General features: G+C 52.9%; 1 protein-coding gene across 1 annotated transcript in view; it reads right to left on the reverse strand.

Annotated features, from left to right (window-relative positions):
- HADHA (hydroxyacyl-CoA dehydrogenase trifunctional multienzyme complex subunit alpha) overlaps positions 1-16,477 on the reverse strand; it is a 27,402-nt gene extending 10,925 nt beyond the window's left edge. The window contains exons 1-10 of the mRNA XM_083830522.1: positions 16,340-16,477; positions 11,856-11,897; positions 11,697-11,767; positions 10,783-10,916; positions 9,420-9,558; positions 8,264-8,383; positions 8,076-8,178; positions 5,420-5,542; positions 4,622-4,740; positions 3,717-3,773 (exon numbers count right to left, since the gene is read on the reverse strand). Of these exons, the coding sequence (XP_083686648.1) occupies positions 3,717-3,773; positions 4,622-4,740; positions 5,420-5,542; positions 8,076-8,178; positions 8,264-8,383; positions 9,420-9,558; positions 10,783-10,916; positions 11,697-11,767; positions 11,856-11,897; positions 16,340-16,427 (996 nt within the window). The 5' untranslated portion in view covers positions 16,428-16,477. The remainder of the gene's footprint in view (positions 1-3,716; positions 3,774-4,621; positions 4,741-5,419; positions 5,543-8,075; positions 8,179-8,263; positions 8,384-9,419; positions 9,559-10,782; positions 10,917-11,696; positions 11,768-11,855; positions 11,898-16,339) is intronic.
- Between the last annotated feature and the right edge of the window lie 58 nt (positions 16,478-16,535).

Raw genomic sequence — 16,535 nt, forward strand, 5'->3', positions numbered from 1 at the left:
AAGAGGGAGGGAGACAGTTTGGCCTTTAACAGCTGTCACAGTTCCAGCATGCACAGATCAGAGATGTGGCACAGGGACAGCAGAGCCACCCGTGCAGCTACACAGACTAGGCAGCTGGGAAGAAGTGGAAGAAAAGACGGGGGGACGTGTGTCCTCTTTGCACAAGGGGCACCCTCTGTGCTAGGCACAGCCTGCTTTGCACTATTACCTCCCGTATGGGCAGCCAGAAGCAGTAACGAATTGCTTGTTCAACATCCTTTCCCATAAAAAAATATAATTTAAAGCATTTGAAAGAGTATATGCCTCTAACACACTAGTGTCTGCAGGGGTAGAGGTCTACCAGGGAACAAGAGTAGCCATCATATTTGTGTGTCCATCTCCTTCCTTCCCACTAACACACCCTTTGCTCATTTCCACTTGTCCTGGGACCCTCCCAGCACAGCCCTGGGGAGGAGCACTCACTGGCAGCTCCCTGCTGTGCTGGTCCCCCAGAGGTGACCCTGCTGCCCCAGTCAACCAGCAGCTGTGGGGTCCTACAGACCAAAGCAGGAGCCACTTCTGCTTCCCCAGTGACAGGACCGCGGCTCACCGACACTGGACTTGAGCGAGGAGTGACCCTTCTCTCCCACGAGCGTCCTGCTCTAGCCACGGCCATCGCCCCCCCTACTTCCAAGTGAAAGAGGCCTGCACCCAACTTTGTGAAAAATCTTTAAACAGGCCAATTCTCACTGCCAGCAGTGCTCTGATGCTATTTTCAGAGGATCACGGAGAGGCCACAAAATTAAAGGCCTGTCGAACCCCTCAGCATTTGGCATGAAATGGGAAAGAAGACAGGATGATAAAAGACAGCATAGGGCGATAGCAAACTAATGATGTTGTCTGAGCCAAATCAGCTAGGAAAGGCCACTAATATAATGTAGTGTAGAGCAGGCAGTATCTTCCTTCACCGCTGTCCTGTGAGTTAGAGGCTTGTTAAAATATCAGAAACACGAAGACTGGAAGAGAATCTGCAAGTCTCCTATTCTAGGGGAAGAAATGAGGCATTAGAAAAGGCATGACACAGGCACTTATTCTTTAGGGGGTCCTGGTAAGATCTCCATCACGCTGCTATTCTCAGGAAAAGAAAATCCTTCTTTTCTGCAAGGAACAGAGCATCCTGAGTCTTTCATTTGACATCAGATCAAATGGGGGTGGAATGAATAACTAGAACAGGCCGGGTGTATCCAGGTCGCTGTTAAGGTTAGGGGCAGACAGCTCTATCTCAGACCAGGACCTCGTCACTGGATGAGAACAAAATGATCTACAAGACATGGCAAGAGAAACTGCTGGACGTGACAGACAGTGCGAGGTGGTGGTGAAGGCTGCAGACAGTGCTATGAGAGATGGCCGGATTTCACTGCTGGCTAAGGGGCAGTGACGGGACAGACGTCCCAAACAGACGGGAGTGTTGTGGATAGTATGGGGATTCGGGTCACGCAAAGCCAGCAGTGCTCAGGTAACCACATACCCCCTCTTTATCAGAAATACCAAGACTGAGGACAGAGAGAGCAAAATTGAGATCAAGAGGAAAAACTAACTAAGGACAAGTTGTTTACTACAGAGGAGACAAGGGTAGAGAACAGGAGGGATCAAGATGCCTGGGGGAAGAACAAACACTGGAAAATGAAGTGGAATAAAAGGGTCACACACAAACAAGCCACTGGCCAGTATGCTCGTCTGCTCGAGCTCTGCACCTACCCAGTATGTCCTACCTCCACATAAAACTCAATTCCTATTTTTCTGCATGTCTCTCTAGTAACCTGAAAACTTCAAATAAGACTGGACAATGTTTAGGACATGAGGTCCAGGTGCCAGCAACAGGAGACAGTGGGCCTGAGGGGCCAGCTACTTGGTAGAACAAACACCTACGGGCCAGCTACTGAAGCTGTGTGTGTGAGCACACACTTACAACCACAACCGAACCTCAGTTTGGACCAGCCAGACAGGAGGAACAACCCTGACCGTCCCAGCTGGTCACGTCAGTGTGAAGGGTTTGTGTTTACGTGGGTGTCACCAGTAAGGGCACCGCGCTGTCCATGCAGCAGCCGTGCGCATACTACGTGTTTGTGAATGTGTGCACATCATCGACGTCTTTGCAACATCTGCTCAGCCTCCCACTAGCTAGACCTATGAACGGAAAAAAGCAGCAGCATACCAAGAAGCGAAACCTCCCAGGCCTCAAACAGCTAAAGATTTAACTTCCCTTAACAGTCCTTACTGGTCTTAAACTCAACCTACGTACCAGGGAACGAAAGAACCAAAGGCAAAGGAAGAACTATATAGAGGCTTATGTCACGGAATCAAAGGAAGACAGAACGGCTGAGGTCAGAAGAGACCTGAGGGGATTGTCTTGTCCAACCCCACTGCTCAGAGCAGGGTTACCTGGAGCAGGCTGCTGTGTCCAGCTGGGTTCTGAATATCGCCATGGAGGGAGACTCCACAGCCTCTCGTGCCAACTTGTGCCAGTGTTCAGTCACTTTTACGAGTAACAAAGTTTTTTTTTTCATGTTTAAGTTTAATGTCTCAGGTTTCAGTTTGTGCCCTTCACCTCCTATCCTGCCACCGGACACCACCAAGCGGAATGTAGCTACGCCTTCCCTACCGCTTCCCTTCGGGTATTTATATGCACCGATAAGATCCCCCTCAGCCTTCTCTTCTCCAGGCTGAAGAGTTCCAGCTCGCTCAGCCTCTCCTCACGTGTCAGATGCTCTAGGCCTTCAATCATTTTTGTGGCCCTGTGCTGGACTCAGTCCAGGCAGCTGCCCCTCTGCCTGTTCTAGTGCCTGGAGTTGTTCCTCCCATGGGGCAGGACTTGGCATTTCCCTTGTGTTTCCCTTGGCATTTCCCTTCATGAGGTTCCTGTCTGCCCCGTTCTCCAGCCTGTTGAGGGGTCCCCTCTGAATGGCCAGCCCTAGCAAGTACTCCGACTGCAGTGGTTACCAAACAGGTCACTTTCACTGAGGGATAAAGAGAGAGAAGTCCTGTTCTGGGTAAGAAACCACTGCTGAAAACAACCAACCAAAAAACAAACCCCAAACCATCACCACAAAACGAACATCACAACAAAAACATCTAATTTTCATGAGTACTGAAAGTTACCTATCAGCAGAAAAGGACCTGCACTAGAAAACTGGACAAATGGCAAAATGAGTAATGGGCAATCAATACCCTCGACAAAAATGATGGTGAAAAAAGGTGCCAGAGTAAACTGAAATGAAAGTTTGTTCATGGAAGAAATTACTCGTTTGCACCAAACCCCCTGGAGACACCCATGAGACCGACAGCACTACACCTACACCTCCAGGTCACCTGTCCCACGGGACAGTCAGAAAAAACAAACGGGGCTCAGACACACAGAGAAATCAAATACAAAGTCCTGTTATGTGAAACCCAGATCAGTGAACCCGGTCTGGTCATTCCCAACTCAAAAAGCCTAAATAGACAGGAATGAGAGAAGGCACAAACTGTTTTCACAGATGAAGAAGCTTGAAAAAAAAACAACAGTTCTGTTGCTCAAGATGGGCCTTTTCTACAGCCCCACTCCCAGAAGAGCAGGCAAGGATCCAGGCACTGTTCAGAGTGGCCTGTGAAGAATATTATCCTTTGTGCATGGTTAAACTCATTTAGCACACAACTACACAGCTTATTTATTGCTACCAGGGATCTAATCTGCTTACCTGGGATTCGGTGAGGTATCCAGTATCACGTCCCTGATCAAGACCAGCCTTTACAACCTAGTCAAAGAACAGCAATAAAGATACCCCGCTGTTAAAGGCATGTCCGTCAACAGCCGCGCTTTACAGAGACTGCTCGTTTAGCTGCACCTCCTGTTTTCACCAGTGACCCCTCCCCAGTATTCAAGGGAGACTTCAGACTGGCTGGGTCCTGTCCATGCTGCTCAAAGCAGAACTATGAATCGCCTCGTCCTTCTAAGGCAGAGCAGCGACCATGACAGTGAGTTTTCTGTCAGGTGAATTTTTACACATACCTTGTGGTTTCAGGAATTGTTTCTACTGAAACTGTGCTCCTGTAATGTCATTGCTCTCACAGTCAGAGGGGGGCATTCACAGGTTTTAGAGAAGTCTTGACAACAACTTAAATAGTGAAAAATCATTTGGAAAAATCCAACCATGGACAATGTCTGAAAGTAATACAATGCCTGAGCTACTTACAGAACTAAGTTTTAAAGTTTTGTGGTGTTAGTGCTATGAACACGGGAATCGATATTTTCCTGGCTTCAAACAGGTTAACCTATCTCATTAAAAACCGTACAGGGAACTGAAGACTGAAAATTTTATGACAAAGTATTCCAGCTAAACCTTCCCTCAGCTGGGATTCTTGATCTCCCCCTCACTGGTGCCAGTACAACATAAACTGGTGACCAAGCTCTGGGAGGCTATTCTGCATTTTAACGTGCTTGCTTGACAGACCACATGGCTAGCCCTCATCAAGACCGATCTTCTGTAAAGATCATTATGCGTGGCTTGACTCAGAGGAAGGAAACAGCATCCCCCGTCTGTCGCCCTGTTATCCCCCATATCCCCTTTCTCTGCAGTTTCTGATGCCTCACAGCAGGCATTACCTCAATGATTTTCAGTGGAGCAGGGTACAGTCCTTTGGTTTGCTTCTGAACTTTGCTCTCCACTGTCTTGTAGACTTGCTGCCTCACAAACGGAAGAGCCATAGCATAGTCTGTTATCTCTGTAAGACGTGACAAAACATGTCTCAGTGCAGCGCTATATGCACAACCAGCCTTTAAATAACTAAGCTGACAGGTAAAGAGTATAGCTGTGAACGTTACATATTTGCAATGGAAACAAGCACCCAAAGTTCAGCTAGCCACAGGTAGCACAGTCTGGTCAGGAGAATATCGATGGCTTGTTCCATGAACAAGCCCCTTTTGGAGCTAAGGTATCCTCCTAAAACAATTGGTATCAGACCAGCTCTGCAGCGCAGAACTCAGATGTCATAATTCCTGGGCTCTGTTAACCGCAGGTCACTGCTAAAGAGGATTAGTGCAGAGCAGACCCACGTGCCTCTCCCTGCTTGATTACACAAGCTTTGTACAGAGCTTGCTGCTAGAACTTTGAGGCTGGACAGTCCTCTGGAGGTAGCCGCTCTTGTCTTCCCACAGGCCTGAATCCCTTCTACTACACTTCAGAAGCCTCCACGTATAGCTCTGGCCATGCCTCTTGAAGATCAGATCTGCAGAACAACGTTTTCACTACCAGCTCACCCAGCTCAAGAGACAATTGCACCACCAAATAACTTTGTTTTGAAGATGGAGTTAAGTAGGAGCATGACCATACCCCTGAGAAGCACAGCTGGATTACACCCACTACAGTCCCTTGGGATTTGGCTGTGGTGCCCACAGACTTACTCTGTACTAGCCCTTTTGATCTTTTGGCAGACACAGTCCTGTTGGCTAGTCCTCTGGCAAAGCCAATTGCTACCTCCTCCAAGTACTCAATTGTTCGTGCTTCTGGGGTCTTCACACCTGGCCCTGTGAACAGAAGAAAAGTCTTGAGGAAATGCAGCAGAAGATATCGCTGGCGGATATAGCTCATGTGGAGAAGCAAGGGTGAGTCAGCAACAGGGCACTCCTTTGAATTGCACCCCCCCCCCCCCCCAACTTTTCTTGATGCTTTTCTTGATGTGAACAAGACATTTAATATCCATGGTGTTATATAGAAATACCAAGATGCCAGATGCATAACTGCCAGCACCACCTCTACCTTAACAGAACTGAAGTGCTCTGCCACCTCTCCCTCTTGTTGCACCTCTACTTCCCTGCACAGTATAAGAAGCCCGCACAACTGAGATGTGACAACACCGTTGCTATTAAACATACAGACGCAGTTACCCAACACCGTGTCCTTGAAAACTACCTGTAGTATAGATAATGGTCAATAAAATCTCAACCTATGACCTCAGGTACAAGAAATCTCTCACTTGCTTTACCTAGTAACACCTAGCCAGACTCAGCACCATAACTTAACCAGGGGAGCTTCCAGCTGTCTACTAATATCTGGCATAAAATAAAGCAGAATCAGATTTGGGCACACCATTAAGTGAAACGAGAATGTTGCGGATACCCTTACTGAAAGAAAACCGCTTGCACCTCATGAAACTGCCTCTTGATTAATGCTGTCTCTTTCCTTCAAAGCTTTCCATAATGAGCTAAATTACCACCTCAATTAAAGCTGCTTTCACCCAGACATTGAGAACGAACATGAGAATACAGAGCAGAAATCCTTCTGGCACTGGGTTCTGTCTGAATGAACAAGAGATGCCTCTAATGCTTGCATATCATTTGTTTTTTGAGTTTCTCCCATGTTCTCATCTGGTTTGAGTCAGGATTTGTAACACATCGACCACATCAGGTTTCCTTTAGGCAAGCCAAAGTAATCACTGATATAAACAGTCAAATTTGCTGGCTCTTAAAAGGCAATTCAGGCCCTAGAGAGGGATCTGGACAGGTTGGGTCGATGGGCAGAGGCCAATAGGATGAGATTCAGCACGGCTAAGTGCTGGGTCCTGCACTTTGGCCACAACAACCCCACGCAGCGCTACAGGATTAGGGCAGAGTGGCTGGAAAGCTGTGCAGAGGAAAAGCATCTGGGGGTGCTGATTGATGCTCGCCTGAACAGTAGCCAGCAGTGTGCCCAGGTGGCCAAGAAGGCCAACGGCATCCTGGCCTGTATCAGGAACAGTGCAGCCAGCAGGAGCAGGGAGGTGATCGTCCCCCGTGCTCTGCTCTGGTGAGGCCGCACCTTGAGTGCTGTGCTCAGTTTTGGGCCCCTCACTACCAGAAGGACATCGAGGCCCTGGAGCATGTCCAGAGCATGGCTACAGAGCTGGTGAGGGGCCTGGGACACAAGTCCTGTGAGGAGTGGCTGAGGGAGCTGGGTGTGTTTAGTCTGGAGAAGAGGAGGCTCAGGGGAGACCTTATTGCTCTCTGCAACTACCTGAAAGGAAGGTGTGGGGAGCTGGGGGTCGGCCTCTTCTCACAGGTAACTAGTGATAGGACCAGAGAGAATGGCCTCAAGTTGTGCCAGGGGAGGTTCAGGTTGGAAATGAGGAGATGTTTCTGCTCAGAAAGAGCAGTCAGGCACTGGGACGGGTTGCCCAGGGAGGTGGTGGCGTCACCGTCCCTGGGGGTGTTCAAGGAGAGGTTGGACGTGGTGCGTGGGGACATGGTTTAGTGGGTGACATTGGTGGTAGGGGGGTGGTTGGACCAGGTGATCTTGGAGGGCTTTTCCAACCTGAATGATTCCATGAACTCACAATTAAGCAAGTATACAGCAGTAAAGTTTACTCAGCAGATTTTAACTCAAGCCTGGGTACCACGGATCCATTTTATAAGCAAGAATAGAGCTAAGAATACATCCTACTCTAAAAACATCTTGCCCAACTGAACACCGGCCTGTGAGACAACACACACAGGAGCTTGCCTTGCATTTCTCAGCATAGACAGCAGAACTTTTTTAAAAAAAATAATCTTCTTCAAATTCAAGAGCACTTGGAAGTGCAATTTGATTTGCAATCTGCAAGAAATTTCTCCATCCAACTGGAAGTCAGTTACAGCTATTCAGAGAGCCTACAGCCGTGGGGGTTGGCTTCTTTTCAAGATCTTGTCACTGAGATTAACATCTGCAGGCTGCGTAATTGTAGGCATTGGTCATCTATTCTTTCATTATGGGTCGCAATCTGTCCCTCTGACATGATAAACGAGGAATGCAGGCTCTAATCTGTATAATTAGCTTATGCAAGAGAGCCAACAGGCCCACCGCCTCTGCGCTAACCTTTCCCTGTTCGCTTAGCTTCAGCCTGACATTTCAAGGTCCCTGCGCACATGCTTCTGAGGTGGGAACGGAGGTTACCCTGCAGAGCACGGCAAGGACTTCACAGCCCATATGCTCTGCCCTGACTAGACCGCGGGTGGCATCAATGGCTTCTCCACCCATCAAGGTGGAGAGGTTAACAAAGAGGCAGTAGATCGGCTTCCTAAGCAACGGAGGGGCATCATGTCTGACCTAGCGGGTCCACCAGCTGGTCAACCAGACCCATCTTCTTCGCTCTGTCAGCGCGGATGTTCCTCCCAGTCAGCATCATATCAAAGGCAGCAGGAAGTCCTACCTGGAAGGGCAGAAAGGGGATTTTAAACAAACGAGTATGCCGTGAGCAGAGGGGACTACTGAGTAAGTTTTTTTCTCCTACTTACCATCTTTGGCAGCCGCTGAGTACCCCCTGCTCCCGGCAGGAGTCCCAGTAAGACTTCAGGTGTTCCCAAGATTGTTTTCTTGTCCTTTGTTGCTATTCTGTAGTGGCAGGCAATGGCAACCTTAAAAAAGGGAGGGAAAACTAAAGGTTTCCTTGTGAAAGACCACAGAAGAATTGGGCTTCCATTACAAAGGTCTCTTGTATGCACTGCTTCAGCTTTCCTGCTAATCCTACCCCAAGTCTCCAATTCAGCTGCCCAAATTCCCTCTGTGCTCGTTCAAAGCTTCTTCTAGCAAGAGGCACGCACGCAGGGCCAATGGCAACAAGCAGCTACTGATGTGAATGTGAAACCAGCAATCTGAACCAAGCTATTTTCAAACCTTATCTAGACCATTAATTTAAATCTCATCTAGACTAAGGGCTGAAGTCATTCGCTGCATGGATAGCGTGGTCCCATTTACAACTGTGACACTGTTTTATCACTGGATCACCAAGTCCAGATCAATCACCACTGTGATTTTAAAAGGCTGTGACTGATTGAGAAATAAGTATGCAACTGGAGAGACTATTCCCATAAAGTTATTCTATTTTAACAACAACTTTGCTCCAGGAACTAGCACAAAGCCTTTCAGTTCACAAAACACTGAGTGGAGATTACGAAGCAGATGCTGCACTCAGCTGAAGGGGCGAGTGATGGAGCAGGGTACGCAGGCCAGGGTGGAGCCTGGCCAGGTTCCCCACACTCATCCCTCTCCCAAGAGCCTTTAAAAGAACAGAAACCACTGGGATGTGAGACTCATTTCACTTGAAAAGAAATAGTTTCCAGCATGTACTCTGCCAGCAGCACCTATGCAGATTCAACGCCTGCTGGAAACAGCCTGTCTCTCCCTGGGGTGCTCCCACCTAAGTATTAGCCTGGCCCACACAGACTCACACGTGACTAGCTCTTTCAACAGAAGCAGAAAGATCAGCACTGCAGAGCTCCGAAGCACAACCAAACCATTAACTTGCCACAAACTCATTTGAATGGATGTTATGAATCCACATCAGGTCTCAAATCCCTCTCACAGAAGTCCTCTGGGCATCACGTGGATAGCTCAGAGAACCAGCGCTACCAACTCTCCCTGCTGCTTGGCAGACCCAGAATTGCTCAATACCTCCAGTCCGCCTCCCAGGCAGGAGCCACTGATGGCAGCAACTACGGGCTTTGGAGACTGCTCAATTTTTTCTAGCATCTTCTGTCCATCCTGAGAGAGCTGAGTCACTTCCTGAGAAGTCTTGCAGGCTTCAATCATGCTGCAGTGAGGCAGAAAGGCTGATCAGAACTGGAAAAGCACTGAGAAAACAGCAGTAAAACGGAGAGCGCTTTAAGGAGTTTGCTCCCCTTTTCCCACAAAGCTCCAGCAACTGACAGACAGGCGAGAGCTATTTAGTCCCACAGCCTGACGCTAACGAACGACACAGGAAGACTACTAAATTCAGTGGGTTAAGTCACTGCACGCCGACACTGGTCTGTGCCTGCAGGCAGTGAATGAGCTTCCTTGTGTCCGAGCTCTGAAAGCCTTTGGGGGAGAGGAGGAAGGGTCATAGGAAGCCTCAAAGCATTTGCCAGGAAGGGTGGAGGGGGAACCCAGGATCACTTTGTAGAGAAGCAGATGGCTGAGGCTCTGATGCTGCACTCTGCCAATTAGATACTCCCTCCGCCAGTTATTCCCATGGAGGCTGACAGCGTTTGCCAGGCAGGCACAATTCAGCAGGCTTGCAGCACTGAGACCGGCCGGCACCTCTCAAATGCAGCCTGTCCTTCTGCTCTGCTGTGCTACCACCTCCTTCCCACCTGCATCAAGTGTCTGGCCTTTTTCGGGGCAGAGGAAGAGGTAGTAAGTTTTTGAAAAGTCAATTCGTAATTTGCCTTGCTGAAAACTTGGAGCTTTCTGGCTTTTTATGTCTTTAAACTACTTTTCTGCCCTGCCCGAGGTCAGGACTAGCAGCCAGTGGCACTCCAGGTCCCAGGGAGAGCACCCACACGGGTCCCCAACGCCCTGCGTGAGTTACCCACGCTGAATGGCCCCGCAGGCCGCTCAGATACTCGGCGTGGCAGAAAGCCAAATCCTGCCTAATCAAGGGGCCGTGCCGGCAGGCTGCCAGGCACTCAAACCCGGCTTAAATGAAGTTCTGCATGTAAATTATCTGCTCTTGTTGTGCCCCAGACCGAAGCACAATGCTAACCCTGGGGCCAGGAAGGGAACTTTCCTTGGCCGCACCCCAGCACGCAGGAAGGAGCGACCCAGCGCTACGACCAAATCGAGTTTCTGACCAGCCATGCTCCGCTTCGTCAAGGCCCTAACCTCATTTGAGCAAGCTGCACATCCTGTGCGCGTGGATGTCATGCTCAGCCTCACCCCGGGGAGATGGCCGTGACAAGCTGCTCGGTGTGCACAGCTCACCAGGCCACTGCCCCCAGGTTTCGGGCTTCAGGGGGAGCTCCATCGGCATAACCTGTAACGCCCGCAAACTTACTCGATATCTGCTCCAGCAATGAAAGAGCCTGGCTTTGAAGAGATGAGGACAGCACTTTTGACAGCTTCATTGGCCCAGATCTCATTCATTACTTCAGTAAACTCTGCGCTCAGCTGTTTGGACAGAGTGTTCACCTGAAGGTAGCAAACACACGCTGTAAATAGGGAGCCCGTGGTGGAGTTTAATCTCTGATTAAGCACTGGAATCAAGCAACCTATCATCAGGAAACTTGCACGGAAGATGCACCGACAACAAACAGCCAAAGCCGACGGCAAGTCTGAATGCATATTCCAATGTGTCTGTAGCTAGGAGGAACAGCAGCTCTACAGTCTTTTTTTTCCCTTTTTGCCTTCTGCGGACAAAAGGCACAGGCCACCCAGGAGTTCCCCCAACAGCCAGACCATTGCTTGGCACAGTTATAACGCGCCGAGCCCAGATTTGACAGAAAAGCTGGTTCATCCCGTGTCAAAATAAGGGCAGGAAAAACCTCCAAGATGGAAACCCTGAAGCAGGTCCTCAAGTAAGAATTTCCTCCTTAACCTCACCAGCAGTGGGTTTGCATCCTCTAACACAGGTTCTATACGCTTCTGGTCTTTTATTTTAAGACCATTTTTTTTATATTTATTCTCTCCTTAACCACCTCGAGTCCAAGAACTTGATTAGATTCAGGGCTATCTTTTGCTGCTAAGACAATTTATCTCGGTACGTACAACATCTTTCCATCAGGTATTTTCAGGTACCTCTTTAAACACCCAAACGCTCACGCTCCAGTTTCTTTGTTCACCACTTTTGACGGCTGCAGGTTAGGAACGTCCTTAGTCTGAACCTGGCGTTTTCAGTGCCTCCTCCGCGCTACCACTACTCCTGCCGCTTCTGCTGATACCCCAATTAACCACAGCCAATTCACACAGTACCTTTGAATTTGGTGTGTTGAAGCGTACGACGGCGACATCTCCTTTGATATCGTAGTTAACGTGGGTTCTAGCTGGAAACAAACGGGAACGCGTTATCAGCTGGTGGCCAGCTGCCTTTAGGGAAGGGGATGGACTCGCGCAGAAAAGCTTCGTGCTTACCCTGCAGAGCGGCAGAGGTGGAAATGTTGCGGCAAGCATAACCTGAAGAAAAGACATTGCAGATGTTAAAGGAATTCTCAGCAATATCAGCGTACGTGGCCTTTGTTAACGTCCCCTCCGGCCTCCCCTCGTCTGCCAAGGAACGTGCTACGGAAAATCCTGACCGGCGGCCAGCTCCCTCTGAAGGCTTGACCCGTGCCACCACCAGAGCTCAGCAGACGCCACGCTACTGAAGTGACCTTCAGAGCACAGCCTCCACGCTGCAGTTTCCAACACCAGGAATGCCACACTGAGGCCAAAAGTCAAAGCTTTCTCCCCAAAGAGCCGACAAGAGATGAAGCGGGCGGCACACGGGGGTGTTCTGCCACCAGTACGCGCAGTTTGGCACACCGAAGTAACGACCCTGCTGCACTTGGGGGAGTTTCAAGTCTACAAGTTATGTTCACCGCAAATCAAATGTAATTGCTGCACAATCCCTCTGCAAAAACACGCTCCTGTGGCAGCGAACGGTGCCACCCCAGGCACCGATACCCCAGATGGCAGGGAGTAGTTGGTAAGGAACAAAGAAGGAGCACACAAAATATTTATTCTCTCCTCTGCTGCCTATCAGCTGGATCCTAAATCCACCTCCACTAATCACAGACGGAAGCATCCAGACAAACTCGTCCCGTTTCAGAGCACTCAGGGAACTCGGACCACAGGACGAGCAAGTCCTGTCTGCAAATGAAATCCCGCCTTCCTGACTCTTAAATCCCAAATCTCCTTCTCCTGCTGAGGAGTTCTGTTTCGCCCGGTGACCTCTCGCTACACAAACAGATCGCGAGCGTCAGCTCTGTTCAAGTGACCTTGGTCCTGCCCGAGAGGATCCTCTAACACCGACCCATGCTGAAGCACTGCCAGGGCTGCATGAAACATGAAATGTAGCAGGAGCGCTACTCCTCCACCGGCGTCCGGCTCCTCTGCCAACTGGAACCCAGCTGTTCAGCTGGCGGAGGCTCGCTGCTCGGCGCTGATAACACTCAGGAGTAAACCCACCCTGTCCCAGCAAGGAGGCAGAAAGCCCAGCAGAGGGGGGAAAAAAGGCCTGCAACGCCTCACCAGCAGACGCCTTCCCTCCCCGCGGCCCCGGGGCCGGCTCCTCTGCACTTCGACCCTCCTTCCACTCGTCTCCAGGGCTGGCAGCGGGGACCGACCTTTGCGCTGCATTCCCCCAGCCCAGCAGACGCGGTGCCACGCCGCGGGGACTGGAAACTGCGCGTCGGTCGGTCCCAGCGGGTGGGCTGGGGTGGCACGTGCCCAAATACCGCCGTACAAACAAGGAGCGAGCTGGGTGCCGCTCCGAAGCTGCTCTCAAGCAGTCGCAGGCTGCAGCCAGGCCCGGGCTGCGGCCCCCGTGCTCAGCACTCACCTCCCTGAGCTCCGTGCACGCTCAAGTCATGCGCTTCTGAACCCAGGCGCTCCTTTTCCCCAGAGCTGAGGGTGGTCTGACAACAGTTCCTCTGCTGAGAGATGCTCCCCAGCAGAACTCGATGCACCTTTAACTCAGCGGCAGTATTTTAACCCAATGAAAGCCACACGGCTCCACCGCTCCGAGGAGGACACAAGCACATGACTTCTTACTGAGTTCCCTCGCCTTAATCCTGTGCTGCTGCATGCTGCAGCGGAAGGAGGAGATCAGCCAAAGCTCGGTTGCAAAGAGGTGACCACGTTCTCCTTCCACACGCAGGATCCGGCAAAGCCGGGGCGAGGAAGGGAAGCAGCGACAGCTTTCCCCAACGCCCACCTCGAGCAGGCTGCTTACTGCGTACAGAATGAGGTTGTATACAAAGTGATCCCAGCTCAGAACAAAAAGAGTGAACGGACAAATTAAACTTCTCCTCCTTCTGTGCTCTAACACGCTCTCCTCTTCCAAGTCACTTCCAAACAGACTGCTCCCAAGAAGGCCTTAAACCTTCAATTCCTCTTTGCTTTCAGGTTTAGCAAAACAGAAGATATAAAGCAGGAAAAAAGAAAATAAGGGTAAGACTGAGAAAAATCTCACTGCATTTTAGATACAAGCTCCTCTGGGAACAGCAGTGGCGTTAGGGTAACAGCTGCTCGATATTCGAGTGACGATGTTTTATTTTCGGTCCCAGAACACTTGGGGAAAACATCTTCCAAATCCCAAACTAACGCCTTCCCCATCCCAAACTAGAAACACGTTTACTTGGTATGGTCACAGCACACCTGCTTCAGGGGTCAGCCCGGCCAGCAGCACTGCTAACCTGCCAGGACCAGAAACCCTCCCTGGTAACCGTGAGGCGACCGGCACAGCAGCGGGCCAGATGCACGCCTCTGCCCTCTCACTGACGTTTACTCCAGGACTAAAACCCATGAATAAAGTTCCAATTTTTGCTACTTCATTCACTCCACCCGGAAGACTGTCTAGAGAAAGGGACACCCAACGCTCCCGAAAATCCCTCCTGGCATCAGCAGAGGCCTTCGGACGCAGCACAGAGCAAAAACCAGCCCTTTCCCAGCAGCTAAGAGCCAGGGCCTCGTTCTTCCCACCTCCTCTCCTCCTCGCCCAGCTCTCCCCCCACGCCCCTGCACTCACCGGGAGGCGTTATGCCGCTCGAAGTGGGAACGGCGTCCATGGGCGGTGGGGAGCAAAGGCCCTGCGCAGCCGGGGCCACGCCGAGCCCTGCAGAGCCGCCGAGATGGGGCCTGGGATGACGACGACTGCCCGCGCTCGGCTGTGGACGGGAACCTCCCGACACGCTGAGCCTTTTTTCCCCCCCGGGAAGCTGTCAGCATGCGGCCCGGCAGGTACGGCTGGCTCCTGAGCCTCACCTGCCTCCTGCCCACCCACCGCCGTTTGCATGTTTTCAGCCTGCATCCAGCCTCCTTGCTTTGTCAGGGCAGAACAAGGCGCCAAGAAAAACACCGTTAATTACGGCGAGCGACGTTAATTACAGGGGGCCTCGCAGTAGCCCCAGGACTGTTTGCAAGGAAGCACTCCGCAGACACGACCAGGCTGCTGGGGACAGCCCCGGGAGCTCCACGGCCCTGCTCACTCGCAGCAGGGGCACCCTGCTCCTGCAGCACCCGGGGCACGCACACGTCTCCAGGACGGGCTTTAGGCTCCCTGCACCGCTGCTGGATTTCAGCTCCATGCCCATGCAAGGCCCCCGAGGCCTTCGGGGCGCAGAAATAACTCTATTATTGTTGCTGTTTGCAACCAGGCCGAGCCTTCCCCTGCAGGAATCACGCCCCGGCTCCCAGAGCGAACACAGGGCAGCATCGGTCACCGGCGGAGCTGCTCGTAAACCGACGTGGGGGCAGGTCGGGTCATGGGGCCCCAGGGCCTGTCCCCAGCCACGCGGGGACACCTTGCCCCCAGGTGCAGAGAAAGGGGCCCCGAGGATGAAGATCTCCCCCAGGGGTGGAGGAACCCAAGGTAGGGGCAGGCGCACGGCCCCCTCCCACAGCCGCGCCTGGAGAGCAGCACCGGGAGCCAGATACCCAAGGACACGGGGACACCCCCACGGTGACACCCCCACGCAGACGGGGAAGGACACGGGGACACCCCCACGCACACCGGGAAGGACACGGGGACAGCCTCCCCCCGTGGATCAGCTCAGGGGCCGGGGATGATCCCACCCGCAGCCCCCCCTCACTGGGGTCGGAACTGGATGATCCTGGAGGCCCCTCCCCACCACAGCTCTGTGGTTCTGTGACTGCTCCCAAGTACAGCCCCCCCCCCCCCCAACCACACAGTGATCCCCAAAACACGCGGGGCAGCAGCCCCTGCCCCGTGGGGACACCACGGCCCCCCAGGAGAAACCGGGGGTGGGTGGGGACACGCTGAGGACCCTCCCTGGGGGGAACACGGAGCCCACAGCCTTGTGTGGGACACAGCCACGAGTGGGGACACGGCCGCGGGTGGGGGGCCACACAACCATGGGGGGGGGCCACAAACAACCGTGGGGTCCCCACCAGCTCCCCAGGCACCCCCCGGCCCCACCTTCCTCAGACCCCTGTGCCTTGCAGCCCCCCCCCCCCCGGCGACACATCCACGTGTGGACAGCCCCCCCACGTCCCCCTCCCCCGCGTGGGCGCCCCCCCCCCCCCCATGGGGGCACCTCCCCACGTCCCCCCTTCCCCCATGGGGACACAGCTCCCCTCGTGTCACCCCCCTGTATGCATACACCGCCCCCCGTGCCCCCCCCATGCCCCCCCCCTTCCCCCTTTCTCCTCACGGCTCCCCCGGGACCACCCCACGCGTGCCTCACCCCCCCCCGCAGCCCCCCCCACCCGTCATGACCCTCGCAGCCCCTGACGGCCCCCCCCGGCCCCCTCACGGCCCCTCACGGCCCCCCCCCGCTCCCCCTAGCCCCCCAGACCCCCCCCCCCCGCTCCCCCTAGCCCCTCATAAGCCCCCCCCCCCGCTCCCCCTAGCCCCTCATAAGCACCCCCACGCCCCCCATGGATCCCCCCCTGACCGTCGGGGGGCGGTCTCCGGGCCGGGCAGTGCTTGGCGGCGGCCGCGAAGCGCCCGAGGCTGCCGATAGCGCGCACCGCCGCCGCCATCTTCCTGCGCGCGAGGTCGAATGAGGGAGAGGCCGCGCGGGGGCCTCGCGCCCGGCGCCCCGCCCCGCCCCTCCCCTGAGGCTGCCCCCGCTGCTGCCCGTCCCCGGG

This window comes from Anser anser (genome assembly GCF_964211835.1).
Source record: "Anser anser genome assembly, chromosome: 3".
NCBI classification, from domain to species: domain Eukaryota; kingdom Metazoa; phylum Chordata; class Aves; order Anseriformes; family Anatidae; genus Anser; species Anser anser.